The 17510-nt window shown below is 39.0% G+C and overlaps 1 protein-coding gene across 1 annotated transcript in view; it reads right to left on the bottom strand.

Moving 5' to 3' along the window:
* LOC137249767 (uncharacterized) overlaps positions 1-17510 on the bottom strand; it is a 33859-nt gene that overhangs the window by 8094 nt on the left and 8255 nt on the right. The window contains exons 2-4 of the mRNA XM_067781648.1: positions 10998-11469; positions 10811-10939; positions 10309-10746 (exon numbers count right to left, since the gene is read on the bottom strand). Of these exons, the coding sequence (XP_067637749.1) occupies positions 10309-10746; positions 10811-10939; positions 10998-11282 (852 nt within the window). The 5' untranslated portion in view covers positions 11283-11469. The remainder of the gene's footprint in view (positions 1-10308; positions 10747-10810; positions 10940-10997; positions 11470-17510) is intronic.

Here is a 17510-nt window from a genome sequence, read left to right as displayed (position 1 = left end):
TTAGTGAACTCCATAAACAGGCGTCGGACCTTTATGCCGGAAATTGCCCGGTGAATCCAGTACTTAAAGAAAAGTATCCAAAACTCGCGGAAGAGGAACGCATACTCCCCAGGGAAACGCGTGTCACTCTTGCTCAACTTCGTTCTGGATACTGTAACAGGTTAAACTCTTACCTATCCAGAATCAACCCCGACATACAAAATGTATGCCCCGCTTGCAATGTGTCCCACATGACACCAACCATCTCTTTAATTGTGATGTGGGACCAACGCCTCTAACACCCCTCTCCTTATGGTCCACCCCTGTTGAAACGGCAAGTTTCCTTGGACTCCCGTTAGAGGATATTGATGACAATTTGTGATCGGTCGCGGCTGTTAGGTGGGGCGAAGCATTGCTACAACAACAACAACATCACAAATTGTCATCAATATCCTCTAACGGGAGTCCAAGGAAACTTGCTGTTTCAACAGGGGTGGACCATAATGAAAGGGGTATTAGATGCGTTGGTTCACATTACAATTAAAGAGGTGGTTGGTGTCATGTGGGGACACATTGCAACCGGGGCATACATTTTGTATGTCGGGGTTGATTCTGGATAGGAAAGAGTTTAACCTGTTACAGTACCCAGAATGAAGTTGAGCTAGAGTGACTCGCGTTTCCCTGGGGAGTATGCGTTCCTCTTCCGCAAGTTTTGGGTACTGGGTTCGCCGGGCAATTCCTGGCATAAAGGTCCGACGCCTGTTTGTGGAGTTCACCAAGGACCTGTGTGTGTTTTTTTGCTTCATACGGCTGAGTTCTCAGGTGCCGTATTTCCCCAAAATGCTTACAGAGATGGCTCCTTAAGCCCCTAGGCGGTGTTGGCTCATCAATCAGATGTCTGTTGGGATGCCCAGTTTTCTGGGTATTCTACAGGAACTGTTTGGTTAGCATCTCATTTCTCTCATTGATGGGGAGTATTCTCGCCTCATTATGGTGTTTCTGGGGACATAAGGAGACAGCCCGTGGCGATTCTGAGGGCAGTATTTTGGCAGGCCTGTAGCTTCTTCCAGTGGGTAGTTTTTAGGCTTGGCTACCATATAGGCGACGCGTAGCACGCAATCGGCTGGCCAATTGCTTTGTATGTGGAAATGAGCGTTTCTTTGTCTTTTCCCCAAGTACTGCCAGCAAGGGATTTGAGGATTTTATTACGGCTCTGGATTTTCGGAACAATTACGGCTGCGTGCTCCCCAAAATGGAGATCCTGATCAAACGTCACACACAAGATTTTGGGGTGTAGCACAGTCGGTAGCGTAGTGCCATCGACGTGGTTGTTCAAAATGGTCGACATTTGGGACGTCCATGTTGTAAATAAGGTCGCGGAGGATTTAGTCGGTGATAATGCCAGGTTTCGAGAGGCGAAAAAACTGGAGAGATCAGGGAGGTAGCCGTTAATTCTGTTGCAAAGCTCATCGATCCCTGGGCCTGGGCCTGTGGCCATTATTGTGCAGTCATCGGTGTAGGAAGCGATAGTAACTCCTTCTGGTGGCGAAGGTAGCTTAGATATGTAGAAATTAAGCAAAAGTGGGGATAGGACACCACCCTGCGGCACCCCCCGTTTAATTCTTCTTGGGTTTGATGTTTCATTTCTAAATTGCACCGATGCCTGCGGACCACCCAGATAATTTGCGGTCCACCTTTTAAGACATGGGGGAAGGGTAGACCCTTCCAGGTCTTGCAGTAACGTGCCATGGTTGACCGTATCAAAAGCTTTTGATAGGTCTAACGCTACGAGTACTGTTCTATGGTGGAGGTTTTGATTTAAACCGCAATTTATCTGGGTGCTGATGGCATTTAGCGCGGTGGTGGTGGTATGGAGTTTTCTGAAGCCATGCTGATGGCAGGCTACCCGCAAATTTGCTTTGAAGTAGGGGAGCAAAATGGCCTCAAGCGTCTTGGCTACTGGCGATAGGAGAGATATCGGGCGATATGACTATCCTATGTTAGCTGGTTTCCCAGGCTTTAGTAGCGGGACAACCTTGGCCATTTTCCATTTTTCGGGCATGACAAAAGTGGAAAGAGACAGGTTGAAGGCATGTGCTAAATACTTGAAATCCTCCTTCCCTAGGCTTTTAAGCATCGGCATGGCTATGCCGTCTGGGCCCACTGCTTTGGATGGTTTAGCATGACCGATGGCATCCTCAACCTCTCAGGCGGTGATGGCAATTAGTGACGCGCTGAATTTATGTTTATGTGCGTGTCTGTTGGCCCTCCGTCTATATTTGTCGACCGTAGAATGCATTATATATTGTCGGCAGAAAGCGCTCGCGCATTTTTTCGCATCCGACAGCACTTTATCGCCAAAGGCGATAGACACTTTGTCATTGTGCCTGGACGGATTCGATTACCTACACCAGCAGAGGTTACAACCGCTTAGGTGCTCCTCCCATTTCGCCCGCTTATGTTCATCCACAAGCAATCTGATGCGTTGGTTTATATCCCTTATTTGGGGGCGCCGGGATCTTATAAGGTCACGTTCTCTCGCTAATCTTGCGCTCTCCGCTGGGAAGTGGGGCCGAATTTCGGGAATTCTACCGACGGGAATGAAACGAGCCGAGGCGGATTCAATGACCTTGCGGAAATCACGCTCCCCTTGGCGGGCATCAGTTGGGATAGGGAGAGCAGCAAAGCGGTTGTCTGTAAAGGATTTGTATTCGCCCACTTTCCTTTTTTAAAGTTAATGAAATTGCGTTTTTCTGCGACGATGAAGTCGGCGGAACATAAAAATAAAAAAAAAAAACGCTCGAGCGAAATAAGTATAGGTAGGTGGTCGGATGCCACAGTTGACGCAGTTTGCGAGTTCTGCGCTCACGATTGAAATATCCGGCGAACTGTGACAGCTTCCTACCATACGTGTGGGGGCGTCTCCGTTTATTGTGCAGAACGTCGTTTCTTCTATTTGATCCGCCAACATCTCACCCCTGCTGTCCACCCTCAAGTTTGAATGCCATAGATCGTGATGAGCGATTTCAATCGCCTAAGATAATGCGATTGTTGCCAGTGAGTAAGGCGCTGATATTAGGGCGGTATCCACTGGGGCAACAGGTGGCAGGAGGGATGTAGATGTTGATGATTTCTAGGTTTGCATCGCCTGAACGGACAGATAAGCCTTGATGTTCTAAGACACTGTCCCTGCGGTCGATGCTGGGATCAAATATATGATATTGCTCAGAGTGGTGTATGATAAACGCGAGGCCGCCTCCATTTCCGCTCTCGTGATCTTTTCTGTGAACATTATACCCAGAACAGGTCTGCAGTGAAGATCTTGCTGTGAGTTTAGTCTCTCGAATCGCAGCAATGTGGATGTTGTGCCGCTTCATGAAATCGACTATCTCCGTAATCTTCCCAGTTAATCCATTACAGTTTAACTGCAGAAGTCTGAAGTGCAGAGGGGGAGACGTCGCCACTCTGGGAGTGACGGGTGACTACGCCTGGGTTGTGGAAGGCTAGGACGCAACTGCTGTTGTGGCCCTGGGACTGGACGCCCTGGGTAAGCATTGGGGTACCCGGTGTATTTGGGTATGCGGCCTGGCAACATGGCGCAATGAAAGCCGTCGAGGGGTTGCCGTCGAGGGTAGGGGGAGGCGCTAAGGCGCAGACTACGGGACGTCCTAGGAGGTGAACAGCAAGGAGCCACAAAAGATTTATAGAAGTCACGTGGACGTCTGATTTTGGGATCTAGCTCAGAACCTTTTCGATGCAACCATCCCTTACACGAGACACAGACAAGAGTATGACCGTCCTAAAAAAGATTCTTTTCCGGTAGATGCAGCAAAACCATTTCTTAGGACCGGGGTCAGGAGACAGACCCGGATTGGGTTCGATACCTTCCCGGAGCAAGAGAATATAGAGCAGTCCCGCTGCAAGGAGCTGTTGGGAGGATGACAATTTGTGGGAGGGACGCAACAAATTAAATGGGATTACACTGAAATGGTATGCCTTGGTCGGTAAAAATCCCGAGTCGCTCCGGTACATAGAACTGACGGCTTTGGGAAGCGACCCGTGGCGGTTCTGAGGGCAGTATTTTGGCAGGCCTGTATCTTCTTACAGTGGGTAATCTTTAGGCCTGGCGACCATATAGGGGACGCGTTGCACGCAATCGGCTGGCCAAATGCTTTGTATGTTGTAATGAGCGTTTCTTTATCTTTTCCCCAAGTACTGCCAGCAAGAGATTTGAGGATTTTATTACGGCTCTGGATTTTCGGTACAATTGCGGCTGCATGCTCGCCAAAATGCAGATCCTGATCGAACGTCACACCCAAGATTTTGGGGTGTAAGACAGTCGGTAGTGTAGTGACGTTCAATATGTTCGACATTTGGGACGTAGATGTTGTAAATATGGTCCCGATGATGTAGTCAGTGATAATGTCAAGTTTCGCGAGGCGAAGAAACTGGAGAGATCAGGAAGTTAGCCGGTTATTTTGTTGCATAGCTCATCGATCTGTGGGCCTGGGTCTGTGAACATTATTGTTCAGTCATCGGCGTAGGAAACTATAGTAACTCCTCCTGGTGGCGAAGGTAGCTTTGATATGTAGAAGTTAAATAAAAGTGGGGATATGACCCCACCCTGTGGCACCCCTTGTTTAACTCTCCTTGGTTTAGATGTTTCGTTTCGAAATTGCACCGATGCCTACCGTCCACCTAGATAATTTGCGGTCCACCTTTTAAGACTTTGGGGAAGGGTAGACCCTTCCAGGTCCTGCAGTAACGTGCCATGGTTGACCGTATCAAAAGCTTTTGATAGGTCTAGCGCAACGAGTACTGTTCTATGATGCGGGTTTTGATTTAAACCGCAATTTATCTGGGTGCTAACGGCATTTAGCGCGGTGGTAGTGCTGTGTAGTTTTCTAACGCCATGCTGATGAGAGGCTAGTGGCAAATTTGCCTTGAAATGGGGCAGTAAAATTGCTTCAAGCGTCTTGGCTACTGGCGATAGGAGAGATATCGGGCGATATGACTGTCCTATGTTAGCTGGTTTCCCAGGCTTTAGTAGCGGGACCACCTTGGCCATCTTCCATTTCCCCGAAGGTCTTGGGGAGTGTTATCGATGTTGATGGTCCTTCGCCGGATTCAGATCCGGTACGTTCCGGTACCAAGCCCGACCATCTCGGGAACGATTTGTTATGACCACATGCGACCTTCTAGGCCATACCGCCCTCCCACCCCCTATATCCATGAGAAGTTCAGGGTCGCCAGAGCCTCGGTTGTTAACAGGATTCGCCACGGATAGGTGAGGTTGACAATTGGGTTTGGAGAAGCTATATATTATATATAATTTGGCTCCACTAGATTTGGTTTTAAAAGTGGCAAAAAGCCATTGATTGGTTGTAGAAATAATCACGGAACGGGATAGAGACTCAAAGGGTGGAAAAAAATATAAAATATAATACAAATTCAAGTGAAAATACCAAAATTTTATAATTTAAATTGAAATATCAAATAACTGTGAGAAAAAAAGACTCAAAGCAAACAAATTTGAATGCATATATATGCAAATAGTAGGAATGCAAGTTAAAATATAAATAAAGTAAAAACAAAAAAAGCAAAAATTAGTGTATGTGCGAAATGCAATAGCACTATAAGAGGAGAGAGCGGTATACGATGTGAGGGAGTGTGCGATAAAGTGTATCAATTGAGCCTAACCTGCGTGGGTGTTGACAAATACAGCTCTAAAATTATTGGAGAAAAAACATGGTACGCTTTATGTGTGATGAGTGTGTAACATACATACAAAATGTTGATTTGGTGCTGCAAGATATGCAAATGAGTGTTAAAAAAAATAACTCAATAATGTAGGAGTATAAACATAAATTTGAAGATGTGCCAAGATGAAGAAAAGCCAAGATGAATTGAAAGCCTTATTGGAAGCTGTAGAAAGTCGGTATACACAACGCATTGCAACAATGGAAAGATCCAAAAGTTATTTGAAAAGAAAATTGGCGAGGTAAAAAACTTATACGATATGATTGAAGAAGTGAAAAATAAAACTGAGATAATTGGTCAAGACAGTGAGAAGGTACACAATGAAATAAAGAAAATAAGCAGTACAAATATTGCTAAGGAAATGTCATATGCAGAAGCTATGAAAAATAATAACAAAAAAGGTGAAGTGCCGCAGTTAAAAAAAGATGTAGCAATAATAGTGAAACCCAAATCAAAACAAACAGTGGAAAAAACTAAACAAGATTTAAATAGCAAAGTAGATCCTAAAAATTTAAAAATTTCGAATATCGCATCAAAAAGCAACGGTGTAATGGTAATTCACAGTGAATGATGAACGTGAAAGAATAAAAACAGCGATTGAAAATAATATTGGAAAAGATTACGAAATTAAGGTGCCGTGCCAAACATGATTCGCCCAAGCTTAATTGTGAAAGGTGTAAATATTCAAGTTGATAATGCTGAGTTGATTGAGAGAATAAAAAAGCAAAACGCTCACATAAGCGAAAGTGCATTAAAAGTTGTGAAGAAAATAGAAAGAAAACGAGGCAATACAATAGTTTTTGATGTTATAATACGAGCTGATAAAGAGGACTTTTCAAAGATACTTGCTGCAGAACGAATTAATATCGGTTGGGAAAGATGTAAAGTGTACGATGCAATCAGTGCTCAGGTGTTATAAATGTAAAGGCTTTAACCACAAATCTGTGGAATGCAAAAATGAGGAAGCCTGTCACAAATGCCATGCCAGCCATAATTCAAAAACGTGTAATGAAATTCCCATAAATAAATGTTTAAATTGTATTAAAGCAAAGGAAAAGCTAAACCTGCCATTAGAACTAAATCATGATACATTTGACAAAGAATGTCCTTGTTATGTGAACAAATTGCAAAAAAGAAAAGATAAGCTCGGGTATTAGCAATTAAAAAATAATGGGGCCATCAATCTAAAAGATAACATTAGGCAGCGAAAGTTGAAAAATAAAATAAAGTGCATATACCTTAATATAAACAGTATCACAACCAATAAGGAAGAAGTTTAAAGAATGATAGAAGAAGAAGCTCCAAATTTTGTTTTTTGTACAGAGACTCATACCACAGAGAATATCAGTGATTCAGAGCTTAATATTGTTGGTTATAACCATGCAAGGTGTGATTCACACAGCCGACACACAGGTGGCGTATTGATATATATTCATAAATTGATTAGCTTCAAAGTAATATACAACAGTAATATAAACAATAATATGTGGTGTGTTGTGCTGAAAACAACGAGAAGCACAATTAAGTGGCAAATTGGTGTAGTATATCATTCACCGAATACAAGCGATGCTGAGTTCATTAGATACATGGGTGAAATGCTGGACGAATATTTTAATGAAAATGGAAACAATGTCATTATTGGTGATTTCAATATAAACATGAATGTAAGGTCAACTTACTCAAACCAGCTAAACCAAACATTCACATCAATGTCAATGAGACAGTTAATCAATTTTAATACAAGAATAACCGAATCATCGCAAACCAAAATAGACCTTCTCTATAGCAATAGCGGTGATATCGAAATACAAAAGTTAGAGAATCAGGGAATATCAGATCATGAAACAATTTGTATCAAACTGCCTGTACAAAAAAAATACAAAATGAGAGTGTATGATAACCGCTTGTGCTGGGACAACTATACGGGGTAATCTTAGGAATTATAATCTGGCCGAACTTACAAACTGTGACATCGATGAGAAAGTCATAGTCATAAATAACATTTTGGAAGACATAATAGATACGATAATATTTGAAAAGCAAGTTCAAATCAAAATAATGAATAAGTGGTACGATCGTGAACTTACAGAACTGAGCAAGCAAAAATTTGAACTTTACAAGTTGTCAAAGATATCAAACTCATGGGAGAATTACAATGATATAAAACGACACTACAAAAGAGTAATCAATTTTAAAAAGAAGAAATACATGGAGAATAAAATCACAATCAACAGTAACAACCAAAGGCTGATGTGGAAATGTCTAAAAGATGCTGTAAATATGAACAACGAGAATTCTCAAATAAAACGAGTTTTTATAAACAACACTATTGTTGAGGAAGATTATGAAATTGCAGACAATTAAATCAGTTTTTTTATTGAAAGTATAAGAATAATACGTAGTAGTATTGAAACCATTATGCCAGTTGAAGCTGAGGTAGACATAAATAGAAATTTATTTGAACTTAAAAATGTAAGTGTTGATCAGTTCTTGCGTACAGCGGCAACATTACAAAATAAATATGGTGGAAGAAAACTATTAACAGAAGGTGTCGTTAAAGATAGTATGGTATACTTAGGATACTATTATACTAGCATAGTTAATTAAAGCTTTAATAGTGGTGTTTTTCCAGCATGCTGGAAAACGTCGACAATTATACCAGTTGGAAAAGTTAAAGGAACAGTAAAACCAGAAGAAATACGGCCAATAAATACGTTACCTAGCGATGAAAAAATAGTAGAGAAAATTGTAAAAGAACAGCTGCTAGAATATGTAAATAAATATGAAATTATTATTAGCGAGCAATCAGGGTTTAGATCAAAACACTCCTGTGAAACCGAACTGAACATGGCGATATCAGATTGGAAAGAAGGAATGTCTTGCAAACTAGTAACAGTCACAGTTTTTCTTAATCTTAAAAGAGCTTTTGAAACTATTGATAGAGATATGATGTTCAGGATATTATATAACATCGGAAGAAAACAGAGAACTTTAACTAGGAACGTGACATCTCCTGAAATAGAAGTTGAAATAGGTTTATCACAGGGATCAGTACTAGCCGCGATTCTGTTCATAATATACATAAATGATATTAAAACTTGCTTGAGTCACTGTAAATAAGACTATTTGCAGATGATGCATTGTTGACGATAAGCTGTCCATCCGTAACTGAGGCCATATCAAAAATACAAGCGGATATAGACTCTGTATATAAATGGCTATGTCAAAACAAGCTCAAAATTAATATTGAGAAAACAAAATGGATGGTTATGAGTAAAATATACTAAGGAGTTGACAATGTAACCCTAGAAATAGCAAATATTCCATTAGAAAGAATAAACCAAATAAAATACTTAGGAGTTATAATAGACGAAAGATTAAAGTTTGATGAGCATCTTAAATATGTAGAGGGGAAAGTTTCAAAGAAGATAGGTTTTATGATACGGACGTGCAAGCACGTAAGCCGATACTATAAAACAATGGTTTATAAGTCTATCGTTGAACCTCATTTTATATTTTGCCCAACGATTCTATTTACAATAGCTGATTCAAGGATAAATACGTTGCAGAAAAAACAAAATACGGTGATGCGATTTATTTTAAAGAAGCGTTTTGATACTCCCATACAAGAGCTACTAAACAGCTTGAACTGGCTTAGTGTAAAACAGCTTGTGTTATATTATACTTTGAAATTCATACACAACATGGGGTTGTGTAGCGCAATATATAGCTTCTCCAACCTAATTGTCAACCTCACCTTCGAGCGGCGAATCCCGTTTCACTAACAGACGAGGCTCTGGCGACCCCAAGCTCCTCATGGAACTTGGGGGTGGGGAGGGAGGGATGGCCTGAAGGTTTAATGTGGCCATATAAATCGTTCCCGAGATGGTCGGGCCAGCAGCTTAATGGTGCTGTGTTACCGGAGCGTATCGGATCTGTATCCGACAAAGGACCATCACATCGATAACACTCCCCAAAGCCTTCGGGGAGTAACCTAATCGCTACAACAACAACAACAACAACAGGAAACCTACCAAATTATCTAAATGATCGTGTAAAATACAACAACGATGTCCATAACTATAACACAAGAAACAAAAATAATTTCCACTTGCCAATTGTAAAATCCGAATTTGATAAAAAAAGAGTATATATTTTGAGGGATTAAGAGAATACAATGAACTTCCTAGGGAAAGAAAGAGTTCAAGAGGCTATTATACGAATATTGTAAAGGAGTACCTATTAGGTAAAAAAGAAATACATTTTATAACTCAAAATTAATTATGCAAAATCCAAAGACTGTATAATATATAAATGTGATCTCATAGATTTAATCTAAGTCTAAAGACTGTAATAAATAAAATAACTAACTACATAACTCCTTGAATTTATTTGGTATTTTAGTGGGCTCTTACGACAGCCATACCTACCGCGGGTATATTCTAACCCGCTGGGGGTGAAGAATAATACCTAATAAACGTCTTTGTAGAGTTTATAAATTCAAGTACTTTGAGCGAATATCCGAATGATTGACCCCACAAAAAAACGAACTTTTATTATAGGACTTACTTGCGCGTAGTCATAACTATTATCGGGAACATCTCGTTTTCCATTTTCTATTAGAAAGCTCATTGCGTCATAATAGTAAAGTGTCGGCTTCTCTAATGGCCCCATTTTTTTCGACTCTTTGCGGAATGTCGTTCGTAGGGCATATATTTTTTGCCTAACATCGTCTTTATTCGCTTCTGGGCGTTGTTCCTTATATTTTTCAAGCAAAGCTTCATACTGTTCATTTCGGATCATTCTGTCGGTATACTCTGGACATTTGGGATCCCAAAGTGCCCGCAACGAACGATATAATTCTATTAATTCTATGGTGAACATTTGGTTCTCATCGTATTTAGTCTCGAAATTTTGTTTTTCGTCAACGTTTATTTCTGGTTCACCTTCAGAGTCCGTTTTAAACAATATTTCGATAGCATCTTCTGTTTCGCAGTAGTATTTTTGCTAAGCAAATTAGGGATAAAAATGTGTAATCAAATATTTGGTAATAAACTGTTAAATATTTTACGTTGGTGCCTTCATCAGGATTAACTGATTCCACTTTGACATCCAGTGAACGTTCTATTTTAGCACTCTCAAAATCACTCCCAACTCGTTCCATATCTCGTATATCATCTGCATCACCTTCAAAAGTATCCTTTAATATGAAGTAAATTTTCATTTAAAATGTGTAGCCAAGGTGAATATCTTCTTACATCTTCAGTTTTTTCCACTGCCATATTTGACTCATATTCTTCAATTTCATCCATTATGTGTGCAGGAATTTCTTTCTCCTGAAGCTCGTTATTTGTGTGACTAAATTCGGTAAAGTGGTCATCGCAAATGTGTTGCATGAAGTTTTCCATTTGCAGAAATGAGTAGTCGCAAAACTCACAATTCAAGAAATATTCCTTTTGTTCCACGGTAATCTTTGCAGTAATTTCGCCACATTTCATTAAATCACTACATTCGATTACACGCTTTTCAGTCTTCAGCGCCATTATCACGCTGGGAATTGTTACACAAGTACCAAAATATATCCTCTAGAAGCTGCGCCTATGGCTGCGCGCAAATATAAATATTTCAAGTCAGATGTTGGGTGAAACGACACACCACAACAAATCATACAAAGAAGATTGCGCCTTCACGAATTTAAAATTGCTTCGTTCTTTGTCACGTCACACTTGTCTGCTTGAGCGAATGCATGAAAGAGAGAAAAAATCAAGAGCTCATGGTTCAACTATATACAGGTTGTCTCATCAATAAAGCAACAAAATATGTCTGTTCAAATTTTCAAAATCTGTGTATGTGTTGGTGCGAATGGTATGGAATGGAAACATAAAACTTAGCAGTTTTTGTATGTGTAAGTGAAATGTTGCCAATGTGTTGGTTTCATTTTGAGTTTGCCATCTCCTTTTGACAATCCCTTCGACCATGCAATGACATAAATAAAATCAGCTGATGAGATGAGCCAACCTGTACATAATTGAACCATGCAAGAGCTGAAGGAAAATGACGTAAATTCCCATAAAAAACGGCCGATCTTTTGTTTACATGCGCAATGCGCAATCTTGAGATTGCGATTTATGAATACACACAAATCAATTACCAGATTGCGCATTCATGAGTTCAAAACTGCTTCGTTCTGCGCAAAACCGTCACACATGACGCAGCGAATGAAGTAAAGAGAGAGAAAAAACAAGAGCTAAAGGAAAATTACGTAAAAATTGTCCATAAAAAACAGCTGATCTTTTGTGTACTTGCGAAATGCGGAATCTCCCATGCAAGACAGGTACCCTGCAAAAATTGTTGGATTACGTGTTCCATTTTCTTCGTGTTCGAGCACTCTAGCAATACTCCTTTGCAATGCGTTTGCGGACCACCATCAGCCGATCATTGCTCGTTTTTTAACGACCGTTATCACGACACGATGACGATCGAACAGAGTTGCCAAAAGTAAAATATTGCATACAAATAACTGATAATAAAATTTTACTATAGCAACTCTGATAAAATGCAACCGCGCACTAGTTTTATGTGCACATACTATAGTATAGAGAAATATTAGTTTATTTATTCACGCAAATGCTAAATAACATAAGAATATTCGTAGTGTTAAATATAAAAGTGGTATTGCCCCTCTTCATTTACTTTCATTTTCAATTAAATTCACTCGGATAATTCTTTCTGACACAATTCCTCTTTAGTACTTTGGCATATGATCCTCTGTGGGTGCTCCATGGAGTACTACAGTGAAAGTACTTTGGAAAGTACTCTCACGTATGTACTCTATGGAATACAAACAAAGCGAGAGTGAGACCACCTACTCCTCTCCTAGGAAATCGCAATGTTAATTGGAGCACATTTTTTGTATGAATACAGATTAGTTTTGGAACACTTCTATACTCTTAAAGGAGTATTCCTTACAATATTTATGGAGTACTCGCGTTTTGGAAGGGTAGTCGTTACCTAATCGATTACTTAATCGTCACCGATAACTTGCTCACCAATTATCGTATTAATCACTTTTACATTGAAAAAAAATAAAAAAAAAAATTGATGTCATGAAAAAAGTAAAGCTCCCGCTCTCTCAAAATAATGTACGTGTGACTCGCTTTCTCGCTCTTACCTATTGTGTTTTCGACATTCCTTCTCACTCGATGCTATTTACACATGGTTCAACTAACGCGTATTCATGTCTAGATCAAGAATCCGAAAGCGGAAGTTAACTTTTTTTACCCGTTTAAAAGTTATGCAAGAAAAACTGGTTCGTCTTGTACATATTGTCCCTGCACATTTACAATCGTTTAAGCGCACAAATCACATCATGTTTTGTTTTTCGATAGATTAATACAATTTGATATTCACGAATTAGTGAAAAAAATTTGTCTAATTTCTCTAATTAATATGTCATTAGGTAATAAAAATACAGAAAATACACTCTAATTACTTGATTCGTTGTTGAAGAAAAACACCTGATGCTGAAGAGTGCTGCTGGATGAGCAATAATAGAAATTAACTGGAACAAGTGTAATTTCTTTTTTGGTGCAAATGAAAAGTTTGGGGTGATTCCATGACAAAAGGCGAAATTATGAATTTTTCAAATCAAAATATCTCCGAAACTAGTGGATGGATTTCAAAAATTAAAAAATCTAAAAATAACTTATAAAAATGCCTTTCATCTTATGTATATATATCTTTAACTTTTGTAGTCTTTATTTACCAAAAATTTGAAAAAGTTCTTTTTTGCATTCGTGAACGAGCTGATGTTACCTTATAACTCTTATGTTTATTGTTATGTTAGCCGATCCAACACCGGCTGCGCCATGCACAGTAATTCTGCGTAGAACATCTTTCTGCATAGGCGGACTCCGGCCGCGCTTATAAAAAATAACCCTGGGCTGCGCCATTTCAAGTCCGAGTGTGTGGTATAACCGTTGCTACCGCCACGGTGATGTCCTTATGCGTAGTACACCCTCAACTGATGAAGAAAATTTGACTACAGCATATAATTTTGCTACCAAAAATTCGCTTTCATAATGGATTTTGAAGACGCTAAAGAAAATATACAACCTCTGGCTGCTGAGCTGGTAACACGGTTCACTTTCGTGTGTTTTCATTTGGAGAGAAATTTTTTGCAATATTTGTGTTGATATTTTATAAGTAAATTAGTGAAATTTAACATAATTTTTTCGATAATTCGTGCAATTTAGATAATGTTATTATACTAAATATAAAAAGTAAAGTTATGTGTGGGCTTAAATATTGTAAACGTGCGGGAACAAAATGTATCACACAAACCTGTTTTTCACCGATAACTCTTAAACTGGTGAAAAAAGTTAACCTCCGATTTCGGATTCTTAATCTAGATAAATACGCGTCTTTTGATACCTCGCTCAAAAATCTTGGCCTAACTTTAGGGTGGGGCCCCTAAACTGCACTACTACTATGGAAACATAAAACTTAGCAGTTTCTGTATGTGTAAGAAAATTTTGCCAATGTGTTGGTTTCATTTTGCGTTTACCATCTCCTTTAGACAATCCCATCGACTATGCAATGAAATAAATAAAATCAGCTGTTGAGATAAGCGAACCATATAATTGAGCCTTGTTATTTACATTTTGAAGTTACTTCTTTAAGCGTTGCCCGGCAGCTTTAGCAAAATGAACCTAGGGTAACCCTGGAATGTGTTTGTATGACATTGGTTTGAAATGGATGGTATTAAAGAGTATTTTAAAAGGGAGTGCGCCATAGTTCTGTAGGTGACGCAATTTCAGGATATCGCCAGAAAGGTGAACCAGGGGTGACTCTAGAATGTGTGTTGTACGACATGGATATCAAATGAACGCCTTTGCGAGATATCGCAGTAAGGGTGGACCAGGGGTGACTCTTGTATCATTCAATAAAACAATTGATTTGATATTTAAAGATTTAATTTAATTTCCACTTGGCGTGTGTAGACAGCTAGATTGTTCAAAACGGAAGTCCATGTCTTACAATTGGTGTACTAAAGTTATCGAACTATCGAACTGCACACTAATAATACATTGGTAATATTATACACATGCGTTCATTTTAAAGATGTATCATAATAGGAATATCTTATAGTTCATACACTCAATACATGCTCTTTTTTTTTTTAATTTTAAATTGTTAATCATCATGAAAACCATACAGCTTGGGAGGAATAAGTAGACGTCCACTTCGTGTTTGATAGTATGGCTGTGAACTGTGGTGCCTGAATCCATGGCCTCATCTCTTTCAACAGTATTACTATTATTTTCAGGTGTTATGGAATCGCATTTACGATGGAAGCAGTAAGGAAGGCGGTCAGCATGATTTTGTGGTGCACAGTGCCTAGTCATTGTCGGCTGGGGCGGGTCCTTGCCAACCTTACTGTTCCTGCGCCATAAACAGAAAAAAAGTTCCTATCATGCCTATCAAAACTAGCTGTCAAAAAGCGCAGAGACCGACTCAAAACGCATGAAATTCAAAATAAAACAACATCCGGCCGAACCGGATGTCACGGACAGACCGTTTGCATTCAAAATCTAAATTCAAAAAAAAAACTGACGCAAAAAAAATTACCGAACCGGACATGACCGGTTACTACTCTGAAATCAAAATTCAAAAAAAACTGCTGAAAATAAAATAAAAGAACCAAAAGGAAAATAAACAAAAAGGGCCGAATATATAGAGGGGCGCCGCGGGTGTTGTTGCGACGCCCGGTGCTTAGTCCCACCCTCAAATAACCATGGCCACCGACGCAGCTAATTTTCGGTGGCCCCTTACCTGATCACCCTACGTGCCTTCTAAATCAATAATGATGCCAGCATTCCCATATTGTTAACAAATTTATTCAATATTCATTATTACTAACATAGCTTTCTTTTTCTGTTCTTACTGCAAGGTTTTTGAATATGTTTAAGCTTATAAATAATTTTGTAAAAAAAATATAGCAATCGAAAATGCGAGCCTAATTAAAGAGGAACTCTATTCCTGTTTGTAAGTTTTTAGAAAAATTTATTGTGAGCCGCGTTTTGCGACGGTCCATTGAAAGTAATAATAATTGGTTTGATTTATAATCTACTATACTATATGTGTAATAAAAAAAATCTTTTTTTTTGTAGAAATTTGGTTACATGCCCTTTTCTCCTTTCTTTTCACAAATCTATCTTAGGGCTGTACAGTTTGGATACAACTTCTGATAATTGGGGCCCCCTTACAAAATTAATGGGTTGTTGTATTAGATTTACTTTAAGTTTAACAGAACATCAATTTGGTAATACACATAGTATAATGACACTAATATGTACTATGCACTAGGAAATTTATTATAAACGCGACTAGGACTAAACTTGGGGTAAATCCTCCCCTCAAAAAAATATTGTTTCACAAGTTCAAGTAAAACGTATGCTTTTAAATTCATGGAAAAATTACGGGAGTCATACACCTGTTCAGGTAGAACGTGAACTTTTAAATTTATTGTGAACTCAACGAAATTGTTTTACAGGTTCAGGTAAAGCATGAACCTTTTAAACTTATAGTACAATTAATGAGATCGTTTTACTTGTTCAAGTGAAACGTAAACTGTTTTACATGTAACAGTCAGGGTTGGTATTGTTTCGCGCTTAGTTCAACTCAGTCAACAAAAAATGTATACAAAAGAAGTTTTTGTTTTGATAATGCAAGCTAATCCGCATTACTTGTTATTTGCGTCTCTTAATAGAGATTTAATGCATTTTAGCTGATAATGCAACTGAACTTGAATTACCAATAAAACTTTATTCCTTACCGAAACAATATCAACACTTTTGCTCATTCCAAAATCATATTCGCAACGATTGCATCAATAAAAAAAAATGTAATGGTAAAATTCTACCGTAACGCAAAGCAAATTTTAATACCTGAAACACTTTTTTTTGTTTCACAGGCAGTATAAATTGCACACCTATGACCATTAAAATATGCTTTGTTTTTTTGTTGGGTAATTTTTTTTGTATACAACAATTTTGAACGTACAACAAGAATTGTTTTTTTTTTTTCTAAACTTTTCATTTCCTTTGGTCATTGTGCATATTACATTCGTATTCACGTTCGCTTTAATTCTACACTAGGGTGATAGCCTTAAACTTGAGTATGTTGGTATATTGATATTATATAATTTTGCGGAGTCAAAAATATAATTTTAAAAGACAAGGTTAAGGCTACAAATACATAATTTTAGTTCAGTATTGGAACGAACTCACCGCTTAACCGCTGATGTTCGTTATCGCAATTGGAATGGCCGCAGCCTATATTCGCTGCCCTGTGATTGTCATTGTAGCTGGTTTATTGTAGCCCATCTGGTCGTAGCTGATAAGGGTTGTGCTAGTATTGTTATAGCCGGTATGAACGCAGCTAATAAGGATGCGCTAGTAGTATTGGAGTCGGTGGTACCGCCTGGTGGTTTTTGCGCTCGTGTTTCGAGGTGATCGAGTGAACCTGGTGACAATAAAAACTTCGTGTAGACTTTTACGACCTGGATGACTTGGTGCTAATTGGGTGTTCGTTGTATTACGCTGCAGCGTACTGCCGGCCCTGGAGGCGGAGGTGTTGGTTTAAAAGTCCTCTAATAATTCGCTTGAACCTGTACTACTAAAAGGTTGTTATTTGGATTCGGACTTGTCGATGCTGTCGTATCAGCAAGATTCGTTAAATGTTCCTTAAATGTCCTTTTTGGTCCGCAG

The sequence above is a fragment of the Eurosta solidaginis genome, chromosome 4, assembly GCF_040869045.1.
Source record: "Eurosta solidaginis isolate ZX-2024a chromosome 4, ASM4086904v1, whole genome shotgun sequence".
Classification (NCBI taxonomy): domain Eukaryota; kingdom Metazoa; phylum Arthropoda; class Insecta; order Diptera; family Tephritidae; genus Eurosta; species Eurosta solidaginis.
The sequence above is the reverse complement of the archived record's forward strand: the minus strand, read 5'-3'. Positions and strand labels throughout refer to the sequence as shown.